General features: G+C 41.8%; 1 protein-coding gene across 1 annotated transcript in view; it reads left to right on the top strand.

Annotated features, from left to right (window-relative positions):
* The window catches only part of LOC112820180 (collagen alpha-4(VI) chain-like), a 106,871-nt gene that overhangs the window by 27,781 nt on the left and 66,289 nt on the right, over positions 1–12,801 (top strand). Inside the window, exons 6-9 of the mRNA XM_073900278.1 lie at positions 2,441–3,070; positions 7,501–8,046; positions 8,377–8,931; positions 12,350–12,684. Of these exons, the coding sequence (XP_073756379.1) occupies positions 2,441–3,070; positions 7,501–8,046; positions 8,377–8,931; positions 12,350–12,684 (2,066 nt within the window). The remainder of the gene's footprint in view (positions 1–2,440; positions 3,071–7,500; positions 8,047–8,376; positions 8,932–12,349; positions 12,685–12,801) is intronic.

The raw sequence follows: 12,801 nt of genomic DNA, 5'->3' as shown, positions 1-12,801 counted from the left end.
TTGGTAAGGGGAAGAGCATCAGTGAGGGTGTGGAAGTGGGAATGGGCTGAAGAAATGTGGAAGAAAGTGAAAAAAATGGAGCCGATTGGAGGAGGGGGGAAGGTTTGGAGGTAGTGAGAGATGAGATTGATGAGGTAGAATGGACCCCAAGGGTCTCAAAGTCCCTGGGAGGTAACTATAGGCTTTTAAGCAGGAAAAATGACATGACTGAAATGGTCTTTAAGGAAGGCTTCAGGGGGCAGGCTGAATTCCACATGACACCTCAGACTCAGAAAGACTGTAAGGCTGAGCTGTCATCTATCCACCTATGGAGGAGCCACCTGGGTCTAGACCAATGGTGGCTCTGATGATGAGGAAAGGGAATGAATCTTGAAGACAACCTGAAAGGAGAATATAGTTGACCCTTGAACAACTCAGGGGTTAGGGGCCCTTACCCTACCCCCACAGCTGAGAATCTCCATATAAATTTTGACTTCCTCAAAACTTAACTACTAATAGCCTACCATTGACCAGATGCTTACAGATAACCAAAACAGTGGATTAACACATTTTTGTGTGTTATATGTATCATATACTGTATTCTTTAATAAAGTAAGCCAGAGAAGAGAAAATGTTATTAAGAAAATCATACGGATGAGAAAAAACATTTATAGTACTGTAACATATATTTATTGAACAAATCTGCATATAGGCAGGCTGAGCCAGGGCTGCACAGAGTAGGGTTGGCATGGGAATGGCGATGTTCTACAGCCTGGTGGTTTCTAGTTGGTAGAGGCAGCTGCCAGGTGGGCCTGTGGCTGGTGGCAGTAGCCTTGAGGTGTAGTACACCTGCCCCATCTGCCTAGAGGTGTAGCTCTAGCCTGTGGCCATGGGCAGCTGTGGCCCTCCATGAGTGCACTGGCCTCCAGAAGGTGGAGGGGCAGGGCAACCATCATGGAAAGGGGTCTGTCTGAGACCCCAGTGAGTGAAGAACCAAGTGGGAGGGTGCGGGTATACCAGGGGCTCAGGGCTTCCTGCACAGTGTCATCCCTGCCCTCTGCGCATGTTCCTCTGCTTCAGCCCAGCCTCCTGCCCCAGCCCTGGCACTTTACCTGACCACCCCATGGACACACAGGGCAATCTGCAGCCCTGTCTAGTCCCAGGGCCCTGGGGGCTGCTGACAGCCTCTGGGGGCCTCCCTCGTACTCAGAGGCTAGTAGGCACCTTTGATTGTATCTCTAGAGACTTGGGCGGGCATTTGTAAATAAATGCCTTGTGGCTTTTGGTGCCAACTCTTAAAAAGAAAATCCATACGTGTAAGAGGACCAGCACAGGGCAAACCCATGTTGATCAAGGGTCAACTATAATAACACTTGGTACCAACAGGTGAAGGAAGGGAGAAGTCAAGGATGCTTGGAGTTTCTCTAGAAAGTGTTTTAGACTTGGCAAAATCAGGGGCAACACTCTCTTTATATCTGGGATTGTTTTTGGTTCTTTATAAAAAAGGGAAATTACAGGACCTCAAGAGGCTAAAGATAAGTCAAAAGGTGATTCTGTTGCCTCTCTAAACTTTATTTAACAGGACACGCTGTCTATACCTTGGCTTCAGCCTTCTGCATATGCGATTTTGGCTCTGTGCTAGGGAGATTTCTGTTTTCATATGTCAAAACAGATTTGGACCTTTTTGGTATGTCGACACAGTGGGTTTCCCTGCATTAGGCACTGTCTTAAATTTGGAGGAAGGTGTCTCCACTCCTCTTGGAAGGGAGTTTAGGCAGGTACAGCTCCATTTTCCCATTTGAGGCAGGTTCAAGTGAAGGTTCTTCATAGCAGAATGAAAAAGCCAGTTAGCCCAATTTGTGGACAAAGATTTTTCATAGGCACTTGCAATATTTCATGTTGCCCCTGTTGAAGTGACATGAGAGTTATTAGAGAAAGATGCACAAGTTAAGAGTCACAATTTCTTATTTGCATCTGTACGGAGAGGAAAAATTATTAAATGAAGGAGGTTTTAGGCCTAAATAGAGAATTTGACTCAGTGTTTCCTGAAACTAGAAAAATGAAGAAAAAAAACTAGTCAAGCCTGGCTCAGATGCTTATAATGGACTTTGACGAATTGAAAAAATGATCTTAAAACCCTTTCTTAAGGATATGCATATATTTACGTATTTTGCAAGTGGTGTGAATACTCTTCCCAGTGAAAAATTCTGTGATAAGTATGAAACCTGTATTCTCTGACCATCATGCCAAATACTGGTCATAAAGGCTTCCACTAAATTCTAAAACTCATTAATATAAGTTAGTATGACATATTTATTAGAGTTTATAATACTACAAATATTATTACAGTATATAAAAATGTAGCATAATACAACATAAAAATATAGCATAGTACCAAATGAGTATTGTCTTTATTACTCTGTTCTCATGCTAAAGCCTTGCTTTCTGTTTTTGTTTATAGCATGTCCGATGGCTATCCCAACTGATTTGGTCTTTCTCATTGAGGAATTCAGCTGGGACAGGCTATCAAATTTCCAACAAGTTGTCAGCTTCTTAAAGACCACTGTCAGCTCTCTAAATGTTCGTCCAGATGGTGTGAGAATTGGCTTGGTCTTCTACAGTGAGGAACCACGACTGGAGTTTTCCCTGGATGCATTTCAGAACCCAGCCAAAATCTTAGAGTATTTGGACAAAATAACCTACCGGAGAAGAAGTGGAAGGACCAAGACTGGAGCTGCTTTGGATTTCCTAAGGAACGAGGTTTTCATTGAGGAGAGGGGCAGCCGGTTCAAACATGGTGTGCAGCAGATGGCCGTGGTCATCACGGAAGGCTTCTCCCAAGACCAGTTGTCCAAGCCAGCTTCCCTCCTCCGCAGGGCAGGGGTTACCATCTACGCGGTGGGCACCCACCTTGCCTCAGAGAGTAAGGACCTGGAGAATATAGCATCATATCCTCCTTGGAAGCATGTCATCTCGCTGGAATCCTTTCTGCAACTCTCTGTTGTGGGAAACAAGATTAAGAACCAACTCTGCCCTGAGACCATGGACAAAGGTGTTTTCATTTCTAGGATGGGCCAGGCTCCACAAGAAGGTAGGAGAACTTTTCCAAATCTCATCTTTTTTTTTTTTTTTAAATCTTTACTCTGCTTATTCCATATACCTGCCTCCTCTACTCCTTATCCTAGGAAAGATTTTGGAGTCAGTTTATTAAAAAACAAGAACAAAAACTTGTAAAATCTTTATTTTGTTTTGATTCTGAACAGTGCAAAAGAATATGAAGTAAAAAGTAAACATTCCTCCCTCTTCCTATCTTAGCCTTCATCCCTTTTATTAGTTTTTAAAATTTTTTGAGATTTTTTTTTAAGATTTTATTTATTTATTTGACAGAGAGATAGAGCCAGAGAGCACAAGCAGAGGAAATGGCAGAGGGAGAGGGAGAAGCAGGCTCTGCACTGAGCAGGAAGCCCAATGCGGGACTTGATCCCAGGATCCTGGGATCATGACCTGAGCTGAAGGCAGATGTTCAACCATCTGAGCAGGGAGCCCGATGTGGGGCTCGATCCTGGGACCCTGGGATCATGACCTGAGCCAAAGGCAGACACTTAACCCACTGAGCCACCCAGGTGCCCCCTTTTTATCAGTTTGATGAAAATATATGTAATTTACAGTAGAAGCCTTAGGGATCGAGGTATAGATTTACTAAATCTTAAGCTCCTTGAAGTAGAAAATTATTTCTAAAAAGATAAGAACATTCTTGAAATCAAAAAAATTTTAACTTAAAATATAAATGAACATTAATCTGCCAGTCTTTTGTGTAGAACCAAAGCTTCTTTGAATATGAGCCCTGCTTATTGGAGTTCCGAATGTTTTCTTCATCACACATCCAATAGTATAGTTTCTATAATTTCTAGTTTCGGTTTCTTTAAAGTGGGAAGAAAAGTTAGGTACTTTTGAAACAATCTGAGTATAGAACCCTGATTTTTATGGTCTCAAAAATTCAGTTTTTGTAGTGCTATCTGGCACACCAACAACTTCCTTTAAAACAATTTGCTTTTATTGGGTCTTTTCTAAGCAGTTAACCTGGTTTTCATAGACATAAGAAACCTCTTTTATTCACACTCATACCCTATTGATTTGCACAGTATTTGATTTGTTGTGTAATTGTAGTAACAAAACTTCCATAAATAGGCTGAGCACAAAACCATGTTACTCTTGGTAGGCTTATTCTTTGTTGACCCTACAAATAAAACAGTCAGTTATCTTACCAGCAAAAAAATGAGTTTATTTGGGAATAGGAATAGCGGAGAACTGCAATTCAGGACAGGCAAGCTATAGCAACAACAGTAGGTGAGTCCAACAAACAAAGGAGAGGAATATTATTTTATTGAAAAGGAAGAAATTGGGAGAGATTGTTTTGAATGAAAATCCATCGGAAAAATGCAAGAGCTCAGAGTGATGGCAGTTTCTCATTGGCTGAGTTGCTGGGGTGGTTGATTTCTATTTTTTTAAATATTTTATTTATTTATTTATTTATTTATTTATTTATTTATTTATTTATTTGAGTGAGAGAATGAGATAGAGAGAGCATGAGAGGGGGGAGGGTCAGAGGGAGAAGCAGACTCCCCGCTGAGCAGGGAGCCCGATGTGGGACTCGATCCCGGGACTCCAGGATGATGACCTGAGCCGAAGGCAGTCACTTAACCAACTGAGCCACTCAGGCACTCTAGGGTAGTTGATTTCTTGTAGGAGATGCATTATTCATTTTTTTCGTATTGGGGCTATAATTGACTCTTTCCTGCTGAGGATTCTTCTGTTGGGGCCTGAAATGGACAAGTGGTAGGGCATTGGAGTTCCCCTTTTTGCTCTCTGGTCTCATTTTAGAGAAGTTTCCCTTTATTAATTTTCACATCTTTCACTGAGTGAAGCAGAACTGTGTTGTGTTATCTTTGGGGGCTCCCAGGGGGAGGGCACTCAGCGTATTTTGGGAGCATCCCTCATGTGTTACTGATGTGAAGGGAGGAAATCAATTATCTGGTAAGCTGCTTAAGAGGAAGTTGGTTAGAAGAGCTCCTACTGTGTATGCAGTTTCAAAACAACACCAGAGAAAGCATAGCAGTTAAGTATATGCACCTTGGAGTCAAACTGCCTGAATTTTAAATCCCTAATTTTCCACTGACTGGCTATCATAAGTATCTTTGTGTCTGTCTGTTCATTTGTCTATTTTTGTCCACCCATGCTAATATTTCTAAGATTCAAATCAGGATAATAGAAGTTGACTACTTGAAATGTAGATAATTAACTTAAAATTCAAGGCTGTGATTATATCTTCAGGGGAAAAATCACTGAGCCTTTTTTTTAAACAATCATTAAATAATCTTGTAATTTCTTCATTACTTGTGCTGAGGTCTAGAGATTTAAAACATCTAAATAAATTCCCATCTTTCACTTTGGCCTGTATTTTTTGTCCCTTTCTCTTTTCTGAGAATGAGAAACAAAATCATTAATATGAATTTCATTTCCTTGTGCACCCCCTCCCTATAATCTGTAGGGAAGAAGGAGAGAAATCTCCTTTTCTCCTCTAATTCACAGACAGTAAAAGGGCTGAGAGTTGATTTCGTTCCCAGACTGCATGGCAGCTAATATGAAACCTGGAATCAGGAAAATCAGTCCAAAATCTAGAGTGGTTAAAGGTAAATGGAAGTTGGGTAATTTTACCAGAAATCTGTCCTGGATGACCATTAGATCATAATATCTACCATTTATTACTCATCAGCTATGTGTCAGATACTCTGCTCAGCACTTTGTGTATGTAATAGATATGGATGCATAGCAGCCTCCAGGCTGTAAAAATTATTCTGTCTCTCTTCCCTCCTGCCTCAAATTTCCATCTGCCAAGATTGGCATGAATGTGTAGTGCCAGACACTCTGCAGGGCTCTGGGATCCTTTGGACCATGCAAAGGCCCTGGGCTGCTGTGGAGTTGCTTTGGACCACTGCTGCATGGGGCTGGCTCCAGAGATGCCTCTCCCTGCCCAGTGGTCTTTTTCTCAGACTTGGGCCAGCCATCTACCTGTTATCAGTGGGTGATCGCTTCAGGTAAGGTCTGAATTTTTGCCTTCTTTTTCTATAACTTCCCCCTCGAGTCTCCAAGCATTTAACAAACACTACCAGAGAGGTGGATAACAATTTTCCACACCCTTCCAAGTCACACCCCCTTCCAATGCCTGCCCCGCTAGGGTAGGATTGTCAGATATGATGTGGGATGCCCAGTTACATTTGAACTTTATTCAGATAAACAATAAATACTTTTTAAAGTATAAGTTTGTCCTACGTATCACATAGACCAAGGTCCTCCCAACTGAAAGGCCTGACCAAGGGAGCCCATCTGCCGCCTCAGACTCCTTCCCTTTCAACCAGGAAACATGAAAAGCCTCTTGATTCTTCCCTGGGACAAGGGAGTCTAGAGATTAAAAACACAAGGCTGGACCGCATTTTCTGAGAGGTGCAAGGAGAAAATTATGTGTCTTTTTTTTTTTTTTAGGACTCTGCTATGTGACAATGGGTGATCTTAATCATTAATTTTTAATACTCAGCTCTGCTGTTTTTCTGTGATCTTGTTTTATCCTCACTATAATCTTAATGAGTCAGTGTTAAGATTGCCATTTGACAGGTTAGGAAATAGGCAAAGGGGCAAGCCTGGATACTAAGTGGTTGAGAAAGGATCTATATGTAGAGCCATTTTGCTCTTTGGAGTCTAAGCCTTAATACACAGTGATTCACTTAAGTAAGGCTCATTTAAAACAGAAAGGTTTATATTAAATTAATTAAGTTTCAGAAAGTGTACTCTTTTGCCCATATTTTAAGAAGTCTGACTTGCATGGGAAACAGGAATATTGGAGACTCAGACAACTCCTAGCTTCAAACATGTCCTGATATTTTTCTTTAGCTTGTCCTCAACTTCCCCATTTGAGAAATGCCAAGTACTATTTACTTCATGTCTGAAATGCGGTTCACGGGAAACAGACTATGAGACAAGGATATGGATGCAAGTGATTTATCTGGGAGGTGCCCCCTGGGGATACTGGTAAGGAAGGGTGTGGAGATTTGAGAAAGGAAAGGAAGGCGGCCAACAGAGGCTGAATTAGTGAGCAGGTAATTGCTGTAGGCATCTGGGGCTCAGTTCTGCTGGGGACTCAGGGAAATTGTGTAGCGTTCACCTCAGAGTTGTCCTACCCAAAGGGCAAGGGAGCTGGGTACGTATCCACTCCTCCCCTCTCAGTCGTTGGTTGGTGGCTGCTTCCAAACTCACTCCCAGGCATTTCGGCGTGCCTGCTGTGTGGCTGATCAGGCTTCTGGTCAAACAATATCCCTCAGCAGAGTCACAGGTGCTTTCAGTAGAAAGCTGTTGGCTCTCAAGGGAATAATGAGAGCTGAGAGCGTATGAATGGGGTCAGGATGAATAGCTTTGGCTATGTGCTCTCTCACACCCCGTTCTAATGGGTCACTCCTTCTTATTGCCTAGACTGTGTGCACATTGAGAAGGCCGATATTTACTTCCTTGTCGATGGGTCTAGCAGCATCGACCACGATGATTTTCTCGAAATGAAGACGTTCATGAATGAGGCGATAAAGAGGTTCCAAATTGGGCCTGACAAAGTACGGTTTGGAGTCGTTCAGTACTCAGATGGAATTGATATTCAATTTATCCTCAACCAGTATTCCAGTGTGTCAGGACTGAAGGCAGCCATTGATGACATCCAGCAGAAGAAAGGTGGCACCATGACTGGTCAGGCCTTGAGCAGCATGGCTCAGGTCTTTGTGAACACCACTCGCAGTGGTGTGCCTTGTTATCTCATAATCATCACTGACGGTAAATCTGAGGACCCGGTGGCTGATCCTGCAGAGGCATTGAGGAGAGAAGGAGTCATCATTTATGCTATTGGAATAAAAAATGCTAATGTTATGGAGCTCAAGGAGATAGCTAAAGACAAGACGTTTTTCACGCCTGAGTTTGATTCCTTGAAGGCCATCCAACAAGATGTGCTACAGGACATCTGCTCCTCAGAGAGTAAGAGTTGTTTCTTTAGTTTCTCTTTCCCTCCAAGTGTATGTATCAAATCTAATTAAATAGGCTTCATTCTCAAAGTGTGGACTCACTGGGGTCCAAAAGTGAATGTTGGACACAGAGTGACTATGACCTGGAATGAAGCAAGCTGGTTAGATTCTATCTTTATCATACAGCTGTGTCACAGAAAATTTATCTCATTGACTTCCTCTTCCACCCCCTTTAAAAATATTTTCACGTTTGTATATATGCCACCCCGGACTGTTCCTGGGGACTTATAATTAATTGGTTTCAGACTCTGAGTGAATGTTCTGTTCTCCTTTTTGTCCCCAGCCTGTAAGAATAGGCAAGCTGATATTATCTTCCTGATAGACGGTTCGGAATCCATCTCCCCAAAAGACTTTGAAAAGATGAAGGGATTCGTGAAGAGGATGGTGAACCAAGCTGATATTAGTGCTGATGAAATTCAGATTGGCCTTTTGCAGTTCAGCTCAACTCCTCAGGAAGAATTCAGGCTCAACCAATATTCCTCAAAGGCGGACATCCACAGAGCCATCTCAAATGTTCAGCAGATGAATGATGGCACCCGCACTGGGAAAGCCCTGACTTTCACTCTGCCTTTTTTTGACAGTTCAAGAGGAGGGAGACCCAATGTTCATCAGTATTTGATTGTGATCACTGATGGCATTGCCCAGGATGATGTAGTCATGCCAGCCAAGGCTCTCAGGGACAGGAATATCATTATTTTTGCCATTGGGGTGGGAGAAGCCAAAAATGATCAGCTTTTGCAGATTACTGATGACCCTCAGAAAGTGTACTATGAAGAGAATTTTGAGTCCCTGCAGAACTTGGAGAATAAAATTCTTCTTAAGGTCTGCATTCCGCAAGGTGAGTGACAGAGGGTTTGTTATTTGATCCATGAGCCCATTGTGTAAGTGTCAGGGATGCTGTTGTCTCTCTTAATAAAATAAAACTGATCCTTCTCGCTGGAGGAGGGAGGGAAGGTCACCCTGAGGGGAGGGTTACCCTGAGAGGGCCTGAACCCTGGATGCTGTGGTTCACCTTCCCCTGGGGATTCTTCCAGCTGTTCTCATGGCTGTCACCACTCTGGACTCCAGGGGCCTGAACCTTCTCAGAACCTGTCTCTAGAAAGTCCTTACAACTCTTAGGTTTATTCCGTGTAGATAGAAGAACCAGACTGGAATATGTAAACACAATTTACTGAAGATTTGGGCATACCAGAAGGGAAATAGAAGCAGAGAATGATATCAGGTGCATAGGTGCTCTTAGGAACTAGAACACAGTTTTTTTTTCTATGTGGCTTTGTACAGAGGCCTCTCTACTTTGTTGCCAGGGAGCTTTCATATGGCTGAGGTCATCCTCAACCCCATTTTATCTCCTCAAGTTTTTATCCTAAACAGTAAAGTCCAGAGAGGGGTGTTATTCCTCTCAACAGTCTGCATCTGCTCTTCCACCAAGACTTGCCTTATAGTGAGGAACTGACCTGGAGAATATCTTCAGGGACAACGCTCCCTCTTACCCACAGGGAGTGAGATTCTCCAGCACAATCACAATAGAATCAGAATGGCTAACCTTTAGATGGTCCCTTTTTGTGCCAGGGGCTATTCCAAGGGTTTCCACATATTAAAACACTTAATCTTCACATAACCCTATTAAATAGATACGGTTTCACAGTTGGGGAAACTAAGGCACAACAAAATCAGGTTATTTGGCTCAAGTAAATAGCACAGCTGAGATTTAAACTTGAGGCAATCTGGTTCTAGAGTCTGTGTGCTAGATATTGTTCTACATTGCTTTTTGGTCTAGCATGGTAGAGCATAAGAGGGCCTCTCACACTTTAATATGCATTTGAATAACCTGGAGCTCTTACTGAAATGCAGATTCTGATTCAGTAGTTCAGGGTGGGATTCTGCAATTCTAACAAGCTCCCAGGTGATGCTGATCCCACTGGTACTCAAGTTACACTTTGAGTAGGAGGGTAGTATACTATAATGTGTAGTATAGTGTAGTGTAGTATAGGACAGTACATTATGATATTGTAAGGCATAATGAAGGGTAGTATAGTATAGAGCAGTTTAATATAGTATGATATAGTATAGAATGTCATAGGATGGCATACAATGGTATAATATGGTATAGCAATACATAGTAAAGTGTAGTATAGTATAATAAAGCATAGTATAGTATGAAATCATATAAAGAAGTGTATAATGAAACCCATAAAGCCCAACATTCCTACACCAACCCCATGTGAAGCAGATACTATTACTATGATACCTAATTCCCAGATGAAAAGCAAGAAAGAGGTAAGAAACGTAGATGGGAAATAATGGGAGCCAGGGTTTGAACTTTCCAGAAGCTTGGTGTTGAAAGCTGGAGCCAGTTTTCTGGAGTATTCAATTAATATTTTTGTTTATACTGTGTAAAGGATACCACTTTGCCATGTCCTTGGTGAATTCAGAAATCAATCAAAAAGAGTGGATGTGTGAATTTATTTTTTAAGTAAGCATGATTGTGGGTTGTCCTGCATTAAGTAGTTCAGATTTTTCAGGAGTCAAAGTCCATTTTTGTTTGTTTGTTTATATGTACCTGGGTATTATTCCAGGCAGGAGAAAAGATACAGGATTCCAGCTTCTCTTTTCAGATTATTTTGTACCACATAGTAAACTAGGATTTACATTCATCTTCAGCTTTGGCTTTTGACTTTTTGATAAAATTAGCTGCATACCTCAATAATGGCTGGAGCCTAATTAATTCCAGAATTCTAGGATCATAAAGCTGAATCATAAAGACCTTAGAGATTACCTGGCAAGGTTCAACCCTCTACATTAACAGGGAAAAAAATGCTTGCATATTCTTGCGTTTGCAGCATAAAGCCAGCTGAAAATGTCCCTGGGGGAAAATGTAAATTAGAAATGTTGGAATAATATACCATATTGCAGAAAGGAAATTCCTTTTTTTTTTTCTGAAATGAGACCTGATGTAGAAATGGGATTTACATCTGTGAAAACTCCTTTTGGTGAATTTCAATTAGAGATTTAAAAGTCAAAACAAAACCAAGATATTTTATATGAAAGGAGGGGAGGAAGGCATTTTCTGTCTTGGCAGTTTGGGAAGCATATCTGCCAGCTAGCAGAGAGTATATTATTTAGGGGATGGAAAACTTATGGCTCAGCCCTGGATCCCAGATCCCTGAGAAACTTTAAGACATAGTATATGACCATTTTCACTGGTAAAAGGTCCAGTATTTATTTACTTTCTTCGAATTTGTTCCCTAAAATCTGCAGTTTTGTGTTTATTGATTCTGAGCCAAATACTCCAGTGTGTGCTGGTCTAAGGAGAAAATGTCCACATGTCTTGCCTTGCCCTGGACAATTGCGAGTTATGCTTGTTGTCCAGAAGTAAATAATAGTGGCCCTTTTAGGACTGTTAAGTTACATTTTAAGTCATTTGTCCGGATTCTAATTCAGGTGCATTTGTGACCAACTTTTGCCTCCCCATCGGAATTTTGTGCGTGGTCTTATTATTCACCAGTGAGTGGGTCGTTATAGCGTGAAAGATCAGTGGGCTTTCAAATTCTCACAACACTCTTCCAGGAGGGCTTAATAATTTTCAGGTAGAAGAAGCAGAAAATTGGGAGTGGTTGTCAGTCTTGATCTTTTGTAATATGCTCCCTTGAAATAAGGTATATGCAGAGGTGGTGAATAAGGAAAGAAACTTTTGGGGAAGAAGGAAATAGTACAGCATGTGCTGAAAGAGACTCAGGGCTCATTTATATTCCCTTCTTTATTCATTTATTAAACATTTAATGAGCATCTATCTGTGTTAGGTATTGGGAAAGTAAGATGTTGTAATCCCTACTACGAAGGAATCTTTGTTTAGTGGGAGAGAAGTTCAAGTAAAGTAGCATGGACATACAGGGGCATTTAATAAGTCAACTTGAGGACCTGGGGACATGAGTCAGAGAGGGCTTTAGGGAGGGGGCTGGTTCCCTGAAACTGCAACTTGAAGGACATGTATGGGTTAACCAGATTGGGATGGAGGAGAGGGGAAAGGACACTTCAGGTAGAGGGAATAGGCTCTACAGAGGAACAGAGGTATGAAACACTATACGTTGTATCAGTTAGCTTTGCTATCCACCAAATTAAACAAACACTGCCATTGTTTAGCTTCCATTTCTGTGGATTGGCTGGAGATTCTTCTTTCAGGGTTGGCTGATGTCCTCTGGGCTCGGTCATGCATCTATAAATGACTAATTTGATTTTCTTCTCTTCCACCTTCAAAGGATGCGACATAGATTTGTCTGTAGGAGTTGATATTTCCACTTCCACAAGGCAAGCTCAGCAGAAACTTCAAGGGTTACTGCCAGAGGTGATGCAACAGTTGGCCTTGCTTTCCAACATCAGCTGTAGTGCTGCCGGTGGCCTCAACCTGATGTTCCGCTACTTGGTCCCTGGCTCAGATGGCCAGCTTATCTTTGACTCAGGCTTTAAAAAGTATAGTGATGATATTGTTCAGACATTCTTAATTCATCAGACTGCCACGAGCAACTATATGGATGCGGATTTTTTGCAGTCCCTGGGAGATCATGCTATCCATCTGTCTTCTGCTAAAGTGAAGGTAATAAATGTTGAGAACCCATGATATGGCGCCAGTTGCCAGGGTGGGATGGCTAAAGCCTTTGTAACGGAGGCCAATAAACTGTTCTTCACTGGAGATTCTGCATAGAGGAAAACC

Source organism: Callorhinus ursinus, unplaced genomic scaffold (assembly GCF_003265705.2).
Source record: "Callorhinus ursinus isolate GAN/ISIS: 27379988/994484 unplaced genomic scaffold, GSC_fseal_2.0 scaffold1, whole genome shotgun sequence".
Taxonomy (NCBI): Eukaryota; Metazoa; Chordata; class Mammalia; order Carnivora; family Otariidae; genus Callorhinus; species Callorhinus ursinus.
Note: the sequence above shows the minus strand (reverse complement) of the source record. Positions and strands in the feature narration are given on the sequence as shown.